At 42.6% G+C, this 15,855-nt stretch overlaps 1 protein-coding gene across 2 annotated transcripts in view; it reads right to left on the bottom strand.

The window, feature by feature from the left end:
- Positions 1–15,855, bottom strand: part of CLIC5 (CLIC family member 5) — a 75,510-nt gene that overhangs the window by 49,326 nt on the left and 10,329 nt on the right. The window contains exon 1 of one of the 2 annotated variants that reach the window (XM_086461661.1): positions 5,282–5,344. The exons of the other annotated variant lie outside the window; for it this stretch is intronic. Coding sequence (XP_086317787.1) covers positions 5,282–5,344 — 63 coding nt within the window. Of the gene's footprint in view, positions 1–5,281; positions 5,345–15,855 lie in introns of those variants that run through there. 2 annotated transcript variants of the gene reach the window in all.

Consider the following 15,855-nt stretch of genomic DNA (forward strand, 5'->3'; position numbering starts at 1 on the left):
TTGGAAGAGGAGACTTAGGCTGCTGATGGTACACCGCACCATCAAAATAAGTTTGGAAGTGACATGAGCTGTGGTGCCCACCATTTGCTTGACAGCTCCAGATGGATGAAAAATGTAAGATCCAGAATAACCCCCGTGCTCACACCACTTCCAGGGTGACAGCTGAAAAGTCCGAGACTGCACACACTGTACGTGTCTGCTTTGTGGGGTGGCTGTGTCTCTCTCAAAACGTGAAAGGCTTGGCCAGCCTCAAGACCAAGGATCCAAAAAAATGTTATCGTTGGTCTTGGAGTATCAGACAGGTTGAACTAGATGTTTCAGTATCATTATTCTTCCTTGTGCTTTTCTATTTATGATTTCCTCTTTACCTAGAAAGTTTTGCTGAACATAGGAACAATTTTGTATAGAAGCCAAAAGCAGAGTTCAAAATACGCAGTAAAATACCCACCTTCTCAAGAAACAGAAATTCACTCTGTACCTTCCAGATCTGATTGTGATTTCTACCCATCATCAAAATACTTCTTGAGGGCAGTCTATGAATCAAATAAATTACAGAGCCCATATTGTTATAATGGGTTAAAAGGTTCCTGTCAAGTTCTCTCTCCCAGTTGTAAAGCCATTATTGGTTTTGATAACCCCAAAATTCTGAAAGTGAAATCAATTTTCTTATCAGAGTGACTCTCCTAGATTAAAACCACAAAAGCCTTAATAGTGGGGAATGATTGTCTGCACCAGAAGTAACATTTTTATGTTATACCTCTCTTTAAGGCTACATCACAGCCATTCACCAAAATCCAGTCCAGGGTTAGTTTGAGATCACCTTTTGGCAGAGATAACTGAAGAAAAAAAATCCAGAAAATGCACAAACAGAAATCTCAGAGTGCATGACAGTCTTGCACCTCTCTGGGATAAGTTCTGGCATAATTGTGTCCAAAGGAGAGGAGAAGGGCAGCTACATCCTCCCTGAGATCTGCCACTCCTGGGCTTTTGACGGCACACACTAAATCAGCAGGATGACTGTTTTGTTCTGGACAGCCAGGCTCTCTGACTGACCGATTCATTCAGGGGTAGTAAGTTTGGTGCCAAATCTTGCCATCGCTTTTAAACATACTCCTAATGGACCCCTAAAACTCCATGAAATTAAACCACTGGAGATGGTTCTCATTCCGAGCCAAAGGGTTCAGAGGTTCTTTGCACATCTGTCTGCTGCTCCAGGAGACTGTGAGCACACCAGCACTAACCTCTTCTCTTTGTGATAATTCTCTAACAAGAAATGACCATAAGGGGCCCCACAAATACGTTGACGCTGTCAGTCCTTGAACCATACCTTGCCTGGCATCCCTGAGACATTGCAAACACACCATCGCTGCGCCTCGTCGTGCACAATGCTCAGGTCCTCATGGAGGAACGGACTGAGAGCGTTTGGTGCGTTTTAGGCCTTTATGCCTTCAGCTGGCAGACAGGAATATGTTCAGTGTCTGAATCGGTGGGTGTGGAAGCTCAAGGTCTTTGAGAGGTCTCTCTTGCTTCTTACATTTGCAAGCACCTTCACGTTTTCTCCAGATGAGTGTGAGGTTGAACGTTTTGTGAGGTAAAGCCTTTTAAGCAAAAACTCTTGCACACCTGAGCTGATGAACATATCCAGAATATTAATCACTCAATACCACAACAATGACTCCTTCCAGAAATAACTGTCTGCCAGCTCACTACACATTCTCCTACTACCGTGATGATACAGTCTCTTCGTTGTCAGAGATATGGATCAACATAGGTCTGGTTACAGAGTGTTTCTAAAGCAGGAAGATTTTTAAAACGAATCGTACTTTGGACCATTTGTGCTGTTTGTTTGCTTTCTAGACTGCTCTCCTCCTGACCAACGCAAATAAGCAGTCTTGTGTGTATGATGTTTTGTTTTCCATGCATACAACGCATCTCCCTTCAGACTAACTTTCTAGATATCAGCCACTACTCTGATTCTGAAATGCGAGGAATGTACGTCCAAACACCTGTTTCCACTGCAAACAGAAGGAAGCCATATAAGTTCTGTGATCCTCCAATATGGATTTTAATAGTCTGTATTACTGCAAGAAAAAAGAGCACCAGTTCAGTTTAGTCATTATGTTCAAGCACACCGGTACAAGACTGCCAAGAAAACCTAAATATACCTTCCATCAGGGTGTCATTTATACAGAAGCACTTTGCTTCTCCAGCACACAAAGAATTAAAATTAACCTGAGTTACAACAAGCTGGGTTAAGCACAGAGCAAGCGCTACCTCCTGATGCTCGCTTCCCTGAAGCTGCTGCTCCAGCGTCTCACGCTACCGCATATCAAGCCTTTTTCTCTCGCAGCCTCTTCCAACTCCTTGTCAAACAAGTTTAGAGAGGGAATCGCTGCTGGAGAGTTTCAGCGTTCACAAAAGGCCTGCTTACACAAACTGCAGATCTGATTAAGGCGGCACCATCTCCCTGGCAGCCCTCACTGCTCCTCAGCTCTGCCCGTTCTCACACCATCAGCCCGCTCGTGTCCTGTCCCACATTTGGGGGGCTTTACTCTCAGTTAAGCATTTTTCAAGAACAAACGCTCATTCACCAAAAAATATCCCACAGATGCAGATTAGGGCTCCGTTAGAAAACGAGTAAAATCAATGGGGATGATAACAAATAGGTGTGATGACCGTGTAACCCGTCTCTGCCATGGCAGCGCAGCTAGCTGGGTCCTGGTGGTGCCCAGCCTACCTGCATAGCTCAGGAGACAGCTAACCTGCATTAGGTTACAGCACGGCTCTTTTGTTTACAATCACCTCTCTACTTGTCTTTCTAAAGCCCCTGCTCTCCTGGTTGTTAAACAGAAGAAGGAAATAGAGCAATTGTGTAACATCTTTCTTTTTTTAACCTGAGACAGAAACTGCTTTTATTAGAGACTCTATGGCTGGTGATAAACAGCCCTTTCTGGTTTACTCGTGCTTGTAAAAGATACAGTTTTCTCCAAGCCACATCTACTGCCCTACATCTTTCTCACTGATCTCTGCATTTTACGGGTCTGTGTTTATTCAAGGATGTGGGGCAGAACTCTTTTCCTCAAGCGAAATATTAGCACCACAAAAATCAAACTATGGAAAGCTCATTGACCCCAGCATCTCCTGTTGTTAGGACTTTCCTCAAGCATATTTAGATTCGCCACTTGTCCCAGCATCTCATACTCATCCAGAAGTTGCCTCCTTTCAGTTCTTCTTTCCAGTCTTAAAACAGACAGAGCATGTGCCTTGTCCTTTGCAGACTCTGTCCTGGATCAGCCTTCCTGTTTATCCCCCCTTACTAATATGCTACTCTTAAATTTCATGCTCCAGCAAGTTTTCACCTGTTCTCTTATATGGTCCTATTTTTCAAGTTTTAGCTCCTCCTTTGCTTGGATGTTCTTATTTATTTTTCAGCTTCTGAGCTGTATAATTTAATACCTTGGTTATATGCTTTACTATACAACTTTTTAGACTTTTAATTAAATTAATGGCACTTTTCCAAAACATCAAGAATTGCACTTTTTCAACCTAAATGGAAAGCCTCCAGGAAGATACCAATTAATTCTTTTGCTCCAGCTCTGCAAATTATGAGTTTTATGTGAGACTGTCTATGCAGTCCTATACCATGCATTATGCAGGAAGTCACATTACTAAAAATGTTCTTTCTGGAGTTATAAATCTTCAGGTGATGGCATGGCTCAGTTGAATGCAGTGCAATTTTTTTCCAGTAACTTTTATAGATCCAGAACTTCATACATACAATGAATTTGGGGAATGACCTTCACTTTAACAGCTGAGGCAGTCAAAGAACCATATATCAAAAACAACCATATCAGCCTCAATAAAATAGTGTGGGCACTAGAACAAATCAGTAGTTAAAAGTTTGCATTTCAGAATACATTTGTGACGACAGAGTGCTAAAAAATCCCACTAACCCATTTTTTAGCCCACAAACATCTCCATTAAACTCACTTTGGTAGAAAAATCTTGTTGAGGAAAGGTATCAGGATGTATGGACCCACGCAGGTCACTTTTAATACATTAAGCTCTACTGGGCAGTTATGAACCAGGTATTCTTGCAAAATCAGTTTGCTAGGGAGAAAGACCTTGGTGCTGGCTTGGTCAGAAAGGCTGCACCTGAACTGACCAGTGTTGGAAGATGTCTGAAGAGGCCATGTATACAGGCCGTGGATGTGGCTGACATTTCAACTTACAGCCCAAAATACCCATCAGGGAGTACAAAGCAATTATATACCCTCAACTTGACAGAAGGGAGGGGCTGGAATTTGCTTTCCCAATCATTCAGTACTCTGTTTGCAAAGGGCCTGACATAACTCCCACATAATAATAATAATCCTACTGTTTGACAGCGATGGTTTAGGCTCAGAGAGAGCAAACACCTGCATTTTATACTGGCATAGTGGATTTCAGCCTCGACGTACATAGAGGCTCTGAAACATGCTCCAAACATCAAAAAAATCTGAGCTCTTCACTGGGACAGTTCGCCTGAAGTTTGCTATTAATAAGGTTGTATGTGTAATGGGTTTGAACTGTGCCACTGATTTTAATGGTAAGATTCTCATAGCCCAAGACCAACAGATGTACCCAATTTGAAATATTCTGAAATCCTACCATATAACAGGTGTACTTATTTTTCTATATTTTCACTAAATCAGTTTCTGTTCTCAGTTACCCTTGTATAAAATCGGAACGAGCTTTGAGCTGAGGAAACTGAGACTAAAAACTGATTTAGTTTTCATTTTTTTAGAAAAAAAAAAAAAAAGATATTGCAGTAAATAACCAGAAGACTGCCAGCTTATCTCAATTCTTTTTGTTTTATGACCTGTTAGTGTTTCAGGCTTGACAGCCTCTGCTGAGGTACCAAATCATGGTACCCCTCAGCTCTTCATGCTCTCTTCCCAAAAATGAAGAAGGTACTCGGGCTTCTTAGAGAAAAACCTACAGTCTAAAGCTTAAAGCCTAAAGTTAGGACACAGTACACCACTGGCAGCAGGCTAAGAATAACAGCACAAACTCACAAGGAGAGAAATAACAATAAAATACAGGAACTCTGACTCTCCCTCCACAACATTACCTAATTCTAATGTCATGAAGAAGAAAGCAGTGTGAATGTGTGTGCAAGAGATAACAGGCTGTCAAAGCACCGCTTCCACTCAGTGCCAGCAAATTAAAGTTTGATTATTCAGTAGAAGCAGAGCTGATTCGAGAGTCACACCAGTGTCCAGTTCACAGTGCAACTTACCTTCACAAAGAGCTCAATTTCAGGGTCCTTTCCTTCCCCATTAGCAGGAACGGAGTCTGTCATTTTTCACCCCCAAGGCTACCAGCTGATCCCCTGCTATTAAGTGGCAAAAGGAGGCTTCAACTGCACAGCAGGTAGGTTTCCCTTCCAAACAGCTCTCACAAAGCTTTTAAAACGTCATTTGTAATGATAAAGCTTGAAACCAGTGGTGAAAACAACTTTGCAGGTTAATAAATAAATAATAATCATTAAAAAAGGCAGGTAGCAGACAAGCAGTCCCTGTTATTGCTGTGTAGTTCTTCTCGAGCAACAAGTGCTGCTGTGCTCTGGTACAGTATCCTCATCTGTCAGAGCTGCAGTTCTCACCGCCTGCCCAAAATAGCCCAGAGCATAAAAAAAGAGGGTGGGGTTAACTCACAGGGGAGGAGACAACTCCTGGTACCTACGGCAGGATCAGTCTCTGAGCAAATAATTCTGCTCTTCCCCATTTTCAGCGCTTCTGTTGTTCCCTCCCTTATTCTACAGCTGGGAGCACCAGTGACAGGGGAAGAGGGAAGTCTGCAGCAGGCTGGTTTCATTGCTTTAAGCAACAGTGACGGTTTTTTCGTTCTTTTCTGTCCTGCTTCTAGGTGTTCAAAATCATAATATTGTTATTGCTAAGAATGGTAAGGGAAAAGGAGCCTGATTTCTTCACCTGGTGCATTGGCTGTTGCAAGAAGCACGCAGAAAAGCAGCGCCCTGCCTCGGGGAAAAGCCCTGTGTGTGGTACAAAGCGGTACAGAAGCCGAAACTGAATACTCTTAGGTGAGAAAAGCGCCCGTGGTGCCACCACCCCTGGTAGAGTTCAGTAGCAGAGGAATGGAAATGGGGTTACGCAGGAGAACAAAGACTTTCAGGGCCATGGGAAAATAAAATATTTGGGTCCCATAACTATTTCCCAGTGTACCCCTTGGGGTGCTGGTTGTAGAGGAGGGACAGGAGAGGGATGAAACGCTGGGGTGGAGTAAGGAAGAAAACTTTCAAGGGCCTCAGCCTGCTATTGACACTGTTGCCATCCATACTCCCTTCCTTCGCCCTGCATTCCTTGTGTGACTCAGAGGTCACCACACAGCAACCCTAAGCAAGAGGTGCCACAGGACAGAAAGGCCTGACACAGCTAAAAGGTGTGGAGGAAGGGAGTGTTGGCATGGGAGAGGAGAACAGACAAAGGCAAAGAGGTTGGGTGGGACCTGCTCCTCATTGCCATCATTGCCTGGAGGGACTTTGTGCCCTCCTGCCCTTGAGGAGTCCCTTCCTGCACCTCTGCCCTTCCTGCCCTCTGCTCCTGTTTCGGGACCGCCACAGCTCTGGCTTGCAGGCTGTTGGCAGCTCACACCACCAGACACCAGCAGTTTTACCTTCTTCTTCTGACATAGGGAGTCCTTTGGGTATGGTTTTGACACGATCAAACACTCACTTTTCCTGAAAGTGCTCTTAGCTGTGTGCTGATTTCGTGATGACCTTTAATTCCCTCCTGTGACCTCTAGGCATCTGACACAGGTCCAGAGCCGTAGCAGCCAACATCTCTGTGGCTCTTTAGGTAAGCTTTACGGGAATTTCCCACAACAGCTGTTTCGTGTGCGCCCCATGAAGCACTGAAATGGTTAACAAGTAAATCTCATTATGCTGTTGCAACCGTAATTACAACATAATCAACATTCTAATTAATGTAAAAGTGCGCTTACGGTTTTTAGATCTAATTAGCACTCATTGAAATAACTGGAAGGTTAGCTATAAGAGAATTAAGTGTTATTACTCCTTTGATTTCAAATTTTTATAGGTAATTTTTGGACTAGGCACATTAATTACCAAACATTTATAGCGTAATTATTCTTAGGCAAACTTCCAAGGACATGGGGTAAGTGTACTTACATGTGGCAAAAAGAATCATTGCATTGTAATTATATATTACAGTTATAAAAGTCTGCCAAAAACATAAGTGTAGTCACCATATCTCTAAAATGCATCCCTAAATAATATATGAACAACTATATGATTATAAGCTTTTGGGTTTTGCTGAAAAATTGTTTTGCTTTAGCATGTCATGTGACAACGTAATTCCCCCTTAATGAGGGCTCCTGGAAACAATGGGAAGTGGGTCATCTTGACTGAGGTTACCTGTAGCTCCAGCCTCAGTGAAAACACTGTTTTGATATAGGCAAGTGCTTTGGACTATTTATATCACAGGAGCATATACATCAGCTCTAGAAGACAAAATACTGCCAGCTATGAGAACAGCAAGGAGGCCATACCACTAATGCTAAACCAAAACGTTTAAATAAAATTAGCATTCAAGATATCGGTACTTATAAGATGTGATGCACGTGACCTATTTAGATGTCTATTTTAGAATGAAAAAATGTGCCCTAGAAGTGCCTAGTTTTTTCCACTAAAAAGGGAGCCCAGGGTAACAAGCTCAAATAAATACATCACAATGGTCACACAAACCCTGCTGTAATTATTAAGTAAAAGAAATCTGTGTCTTTAGTGCCCGATTTCTATGCATGTGTCATCTCCCACTTCAGAAGTCGTGCTTGCCTTGCGCTTCTGAAAGTTAAACGCTAGATATAGCAATTTCAGTAGAGACTCAACGTGTCCAAACATTTATATCCTTCCTTCCCGACTACTGTCAGGGTTTAGTGGTGTATTATAATTAGTTTGCAAGACAAAGATTATTGTGCTGAGGCTCAGCAAAGCAGAAGAGAAACTGTGCAATAGAGAGAAAGGGAGCTAAAGTGCCCCGAAGCTCTTTCCATCTTGATCCAAATATAAGCTACTGCAGAAATGGGTCAGACCCCATCTGGTTCAAGATGCCCCTGGAAGGTCCCTTCCTCATCCACTTCCACCGGTGAGGCACCACCTTGCACTCATCCCCTGCCCCAGGCCTTGATACGGGGTGCTCAGAGGCTGCAGAAGCTGTAGTGTGCATACCACACATCTGGTATTCCAGCTGCGCTTGTGGGCATCCACAGGGAGAATAACCCAGCCCGCCTCAAAAAAACCTCTTGATTTTCAAAAATCTCCCTATGCAACCCCTAGAAGAGACCAAGCAAAACAAAGTCCTCGTTCATATAAATGTTTTTTAAAATAGATCCTGAAAGGTTGATTTAAGACAAACATTGTAGGAGGAAACACATATATATGCTACTTCAGGAACCTGTTCATGCATTTACTGCTTTGCTGTCATATAAAACTGACTTATCACTTACATCTGGGTGGAACCTTTTTGTCTATAATGGTTATTATTGTCTACATGGCTCTGTTTTGTGTTACGAAATCAGGTCTTTCTTCAGCCAAATTAAGGGCAAGATACTGATAAATAATTACTACACTCTCATTTTACTGCAAAGAATGAGTTGCTTAGTTTGGCCTATCATTTTCTCACAAGTCAGAAGTAGCAGAGGCTTTGAGTTACGTACAAGAACATTAGACACTGAATTATGAACTCTTCATAAGCCAAGTCATTATAGTTTCAGGTTTATGAGATATATAAATGAATATGAGCACGTCATCCCATTAATAAAAGAAGAGGACAGCTTCAGAAAAGGAAGAGCCACATCTCCACATAAGACCTTTATTGTAGGTGAACTGTGACTCACTATCAGCTTTCACAAGCCTGATCCAAGCTTCACTTCCAGCAAAGATTTGTCCTGAGGGGGTGAATCAGAGGCCAAGCATCCAGAATGTAATTCTATCCTAGAGTTCTCCTGCAGACCGCTAAGTTACCAAGAAGGATCAGGGTGGAGAGTGCATCCCTCCCCCCGTGTTCACTTTGTGCTGCCACCCAGCTCGTTCTGTGAGAGCGGAGCACTACAAGTTTTATATGACACAGGTTACATTTTTCATGTTGGGCATAAATTTCCATTGTGGATGAAAAGAAGTAGTAAAATCTCGGTGCAGCTGCACTAAATGGTATTTGGGGCTATGATTTTGCCTGGGAATTACTTAACTGCTCAGTTCCCTAAAAAAAACCACAACTAAGCAGTAACCAGGTACACACCAAGGTTGGGTGAGCAGATATTTTCCCTCAACTCCAGAGACGCACAGAGCCTCAAAACGTGTTGGTTTGATGGAACAAGGAGGAACTGGGATTTTGTTCGTTCTTATAAATTGTCCTATGCTCGAGGGTGTGGAGCAAAAGACATCAAATGGTACAACAGGCATACAGCCCAAGAAACAGGATGGGATGGCAAAACCTAGGCTCTCCATTAACTGGCAGATGTGAGACAGCCTGCTCTACAGCCATCCCCCAGACATTGTGAATCCGTCAGGGCCATGAGCTACAGCAGCTCTCCTCTACCTTATGAAAATGCATTATTTTAGCTCTAAAAGTCTCTGGGTGAAACTTGGCTGTTTAACAGAATGGCAGATCACTAGGATCAGCTCAGACAGGAGTTTTGCAAAGCATGCTCTGGTCTAGAAGCATGAAATCATTTTTTATATATAATTACGTTTCACATGGATGCAGTATCAAACGTTGCTGTAACATTAACAAGCATTACAACTTCAAGAGGAAAACCCACTGCTGTTCAGTAGGAAGAGGGATTTCATTATGGATAATTACCTCAGCACTCACATTGAGACAGTCACAGCTAACCTTTCGTAAGGAAGTGGCACTTAAAAGGTACAAAATCATCTCCTAATGCTGCATTTGGTAGAGAGGCTTCTAGAGGGCAGCAGTTTATTCCTTTATGTCTTTATTTTACTATAATTCCAAACCTGTCATTTCAATTAAACACAAAAGATACTTCCAAACAGGACTGAGACTGCTCTAGAAAGCGGTATTGTAGGTGACACAATGGAGAGCATTACAGACTGTCCTGAACTGTGGGCTACATGGATAACGTAGCTGATGAAAGGAGGAATGTAGACATCCTTAGCCCTCACTTTTAAAAATAAATCCTCCATACTGTTAGGTGTTACGAAGAAAAACAACACCAGGTAAGTGTGATATGCCCCGTGTTGTTGACTCACTGCTGTCACAGAAGTAAAATGACATTATTTTACTTACAAGACTGAAACAGAGTAACACATATCCCCGTCTTAATTTACAAGTCCCTATTTAGATCATTTATTTAGTTCATTTAGTGGTATGCTTCTTGTCATAAATTAAAACTAAATTAACTAGGATTTGAAGCATGTGCATGTAAACTAGGATTAAATCCCCCCCAGCAAAAGATCAGCACACAACACAGTACTGCAATCACAATTTATGAATTATTATTTACCAAAAGTGTTCAAAACGGCATATACAGCTAATGCAGATCTCAGGCCAGGTTTCAATTCCCCCCAGTAACCAAGGCCCAAAGAATGCACAACTGCTGCTGATTTCATTGGATACATCTGTGTTTCACCCTGTTGTTTAGCAAACAATTTGGCTGAAAGCAGAAATTACTTTCTATATTCTGGTGCACATTATTCCTAAAAGATGAAGTCCTCAACAACTCAGTTTGAAATTACTCATGACTCAGACTAGTTCCCATGGGTTCAAATGTTGGCATCAGTGACATTTAGCTGTGCCAGATGAAGCCAGAAAGTACCCACACAGCAGGCTACCTGCATGGATCTGCACAGCAGATTACAGGATCCTCGGTGGTGTATGCACTATTTGGCTTAAGAAAATGCCTTTTCCCTTTTGGCTCGCTGATAAACCCATGCTCGTTCAGTATGAAATAACAAGGATCAACATATTTACATCTCTCTTTATGGCAGCAAAGTTTAACCTCTGCATACATTATGGCCCACCTTATCAATGGCAGGGCTGGACGCCTGGCTTAATGCAGCTGCTGACCTGAAGCCTTACAGTGAACTGTAGAACTTTTCCATTCTCCTTATAAAATTGCCTTCATTCATTTTTCATTTCACCTTTTGGTACTTCTGTGATAAAGTTTCCACAAAGTTTGCCAGTGAACAAGCTCACTTTCCTTAGCACACCACCTCAAGCTGTTGTTAAATGAACAGTGGGTTGTTTGGGGGTTTTTCCCTTCTTTCGTCAACTTAAGAGTCCAACACCTTGAAGCATCTGACATTGACTTGGTGATACCTCATTTTAGTCTTTCTTTGCTTGAGGAACCTTTTCACTGCGGAATTAATGCAGACAATCAGGATGAATTGGAGCAACGCGGTTAGTTAAGCACAGAAGTGCACCCCTCTGCTGCAACTACACTTTCCAGTTAGGAGATTCGTGCTGGTGACCACCATGTGCAGGTTATAAGGAGTTCAGAGACCACATCCCACATCCTTAAGTGAAAGTCAGTAGTGAAGATTCTTAAAGAAGACCTTAGCTTAAGGCTGAAAGTAAATCTTAGTGTGAAATTCAGCTCCGAGCACAGTCTGAATAGCGATGGGGTCTCATTTAAGTCTGTCAGAATTGGGAATACTGGGTAGTCTAACTAGAAAGATGTAGGATTTTTTCCTCTTAAATGGAAAAATTTCCAAAAAGTTTTCATCTTTTCCCAAAATCACAAAATTTTCACAGAGCATGTAGCAGGTATCACTTTTATAAAGAAGGTGTGGGCCCTTGGTCACCGGCTGCAATACCTGGAAGCAACCTCATAGATCACCAACGTGTCAAAGCCCAGAGCTGTCTTTGCAGTCACAGTGGTCTGACCCTGGTGGTAACTATGGTACAACTGTAGAAAATGGACTAGGTTTTCCTGGGAGACCTACATCAGTTAGAAAAGAGCTAATGAGATACGGAGCCCTTTACTCATTATCAGCAATTTTTATCCATTCCCACCCAAGCAGCAAGCGAGAGTTGATGCCAGTCTAATTCATAAATACATATAAAGGTATCTCATGATGTTGAGAGAATGCCTAAATCCCCCTGCGGAGGATGGCACCAATAAGAAACTCTCAGGTTATCTCTTGACTATCTGTTAACACAGAAAATTGACTTTCAGAGAGGAAAGCCGAGGAGTTCTGTGAGTTCAGAAGGGAGAAGTTAGGAGTGCTGTAAGGATTGACTCCTCTCAGCTCTGCATCTCAACTAGGTAGAAGCCACTGTGTGGGAGTTTCTACCCCCTCTGCTCATGCTGGGTGTCCTGACCAGAAAAAGAAGACTTCAGGCTACAGAACTACTAAATCAACATCCTCTGCAACTAGCCCGTTTGCCATGAGAGATGTCTCAATTAAAAAATAAATTAAAAGGTAATTGACCATTCTTAGGAAAGGGAAAAAGGCTGAGCAGTTATAAGGGTCCTTTTCAGAAAATTATGTGTATCAAATCAAAACTGGAGGCAAGTTAGCCAGGTCATCTGACAGTTTTGCAGAATATTGTAAACCTTGCAGTACATATTACTATAAACCAGGGAAAAAAATTAAAATACTATAACTAAACTGAAAGGAAATCCAGACATACAAATTCCATAGTGAAAAAACTTCATAAAATCAGAGAGAAGGACTCAGAGGAACTGGAATTAACACATGAGGGAACAGTTCATTATTGATAGGGCTGATAGTGCCACCTATTTTGAAAACTTCCTAATGCTTTCCCTGATTACACGCTGTTTTCAATTCAGTGTAACTTTTGCAGACTTTAAAAGGGGAGCTCTTCATCACAGATGTTCCCCTTCTTTATTCATTCAAAGTCCTTCAGACACCCAAAGTTTTATCTTGCAATGCAATCAGCCACTGAAGTCGTTGTTCCAAAGTCTACAGTTTAAAACAAGACAGGCAGAGCTCGAAAGGGAACAGAAATGCAAGGAAGTGACCTGATTTCCCCAGAATCAACAGCAAGGCTAAGAATAGACTCCCGAACTCCTCAACGCCAGCTTAGTCAAACCATTGTCAAATAAAAACACGTCTGTTTCGCCAAGTGTTCAGAATTCCATCGTCGCAGAGTATGCTCCCTTTACAGGTGACTGGGTGAGCATATACGCAAGTACAACATTCCTGTGCACAAAAAATACAGATATTCTGCAGGCACACTTCCAAAGACGTTCCACTGGCCCATCTGTCATGCCCTGCTCAGAAAACCTGCTTGGAAAATCTGGCCTTTGGTTTGTGTCCTCTTTTTGTCTGTTTTTCAAAGTAGAACTTGGTTACTTCCCCGTGAGTCGCACAGTCCAGTGTGTGTCTTTACTTGATGAGTTAATTGTTAAGTGGAATTAAGCAGCGGAATGTTCTTTGGTCACATATTTGCAGGGACTTGGAGAACACGGTCTCCTCCCTCACTGGCAGTCGAGGAGGGAATGCCAGGGCAGCTGTGCTGCTCGCTGGGCTTTTATACCACGGCTATTTTTAGCTGTTATCAGCCGCGGTGCGCAGGGCCAATCAGCACCCGATGCCTGCAAGGGACTCTGCTCTCGTCCAAACTTCATTCTCTGCAATCTCACAGGGAGGAGCCAAACGACTGGGAATTTGCTGCTCTAAACTTCTGCTGTTCATTATATGGGCTCATTAACACACGGCAAAGCGCTAGCACACCAAACTACATGAATAGTTTGGACCATGATGAAGTTACCGATTCAACAGATAAGCAATTTGTCTAAATTTGGTGAAAATAAGTAAATTTAAAGTGCCTCACAAAGTCCAAGAAAGTATGCAATCCTGCAGTATGAGACACATGAAAAACAACCTGTGCGGTTTTTACAAAGCTGTTCTTTTTCATGTCACCTTTTAACTATGCACTATGTAACTAGAAACTACTTATTGCTGATTATTTACAAATCCATGTGCTCACCAAAGGGGAGAAAAACTGGTGCCTCTTCAAAATAGGTGACAACAGTGTCTAAATTTTTGATACTGGATCTTTGTCCAGTATATTTGTTTAGTATCTTTCCACAGAAATATGACCCCGTAGTTTGCAAAATTGATGGCGGGGTTAGACTGCTCAGACCTAGACCTCGAAGGCCATGTTAGATGCCCTGGGGTATCCTGCCCAGTCTCCAGCAGTTGCTTTTCACTGGAACATTTTAAAGCACTTGAATCACTTCCCCAGCTGAGAAACCTGCTCTTTCTCAGATGGTACCTGGTCAGATTTATCAGGTGATCAGAATTCCCCGTGAGCTGATCTACCACTTAATGACTGACCTTCTAGAAATTTAGACTGGACTAATTCCTTAGGACAGTCTATGTTGGGTCTTGGGGTGTTTAATTCAAATAGATTGCCTCTGAGGTTTGTGAATGGCCATTTCTAGCCAAAGTAAGAATTACTCCTTCTCCATATTCAACATCTATCCCACGTGGAAACAAAAGAGAAGAGTAAGCTGTTCAGACCAGTGTTGAAGAAATTTTCTGTCTGACAGACAATCATTAAAATCTACAAAATTCAGGATTCCTGATTTATTTTCTCAATTACTTATTTGGAAAGTCCCTATATAATAAACATTAACATTAGGAAGAATTTCTGATGACATTAAGAAAAAAAAAACTTTTTAAGTTTAAATTATTTTTCCTGGTATTCCTATTTAATGAAGACTTGCCAGTTTCTTTAGACACCTCACTGGCCAGTCACATGCCATTTCCAGCTAACAGAGACCCTCTTGCAATGAGAGACGAGGGGCCACCAAAGTATCAGTGTCATAGATAAGGATGCACATAGTTATCAAGCAAGTATAAATGTGGCACACCTGTAAAACACTTCTGCTGGCCAGAATTTTTTATTTTCTTTTTTTTTTTAACTATTATTATTTTTCTTTTTTGAGTTGGGAGGGACTTTAAAGATTGTCTAGTCCACCCCCCCTGCCATGGGCAGTGACACCTTCCCCTAGACTAGGTTGCTCCCAGCCCCACCCAGCCTGGCCTTGAGCACTGCCAGGGATGGGGCAGCCACAGCTGCTCTGGGCAACCTGGGCCAGTGCCTCACCACCCTCACAGTGAAGAATTTCTTCCAAATACCTAATCTGAATCTCCCCTCCTTCAATTTGAAACCATTACCCCTCGTCCTATCACCACACTCCCTAATCAAGAGTCCCTCCCCACCTTTCCTGCAGCCCCCTTTCAGCACTGGAAGGCTGATGTAAGGTCTCCCCAGAGCCTTCTCTTCTCCAGGCTGAACAACCCCAACTCTCTCAGCCTGTCCTCATAGGGGAGGTGCTCCAGCCCCTTGACCATCTTTGTGGCCTCCTCTGGACCCTCTCAAGCAGGTCTATGTTTTTCTTGTGCTGGGGGCCCCAGAGCTGGACGCAGCACTGCAGGTGGGGCCTCACCAGAGCAGAGCAGAGGGACAGAATCCCCTCCCTTGACCTGCTGGCCACGCTGCTTTGGATGCGGCCCAGGATGCGACTGGCTTTCTGGGCTGCGAGCGCACATTGCTGGCTCATATTCAGTTTTTCGTATTTTAATCAAATACATTTTACAACAAATCAAAAAACTATACAAATACATGTGAGCAGAGGTCAGAAGAGAGATTAAATACCTCTATAGTCAGATGCAAAGCTTCTACTCCTTCCAGTTTCTTCTCAACTAGTCCTCAAGCTATGGGCATATAGTGTTGAGATTCAGATGCTCAGATTTCCCAAAGAGCAGTAACATAGACAAGTGAACAACCCATCTAAATGTCAATCAAAGGTCCAGAGAGAAGCCCTCTGAAG

The sequence above is a fragment of the Leptosomus discolor genome, chromosome 2 (assembly GCF_034619465.1).
Source record: "Leptosomus discolor isolate bLepDis1 chromosome 2, bLepDis1.hap2, whole genome shotgun sequence".
In the NCBI taxonomy this organism is placed as follows: domain Eukaryota; kingdom Metazoa; phylum Chordata; class Aves; order Leptosomiformes; family Leptosomidae; genus Leptosomus; species Leptosomus discolor.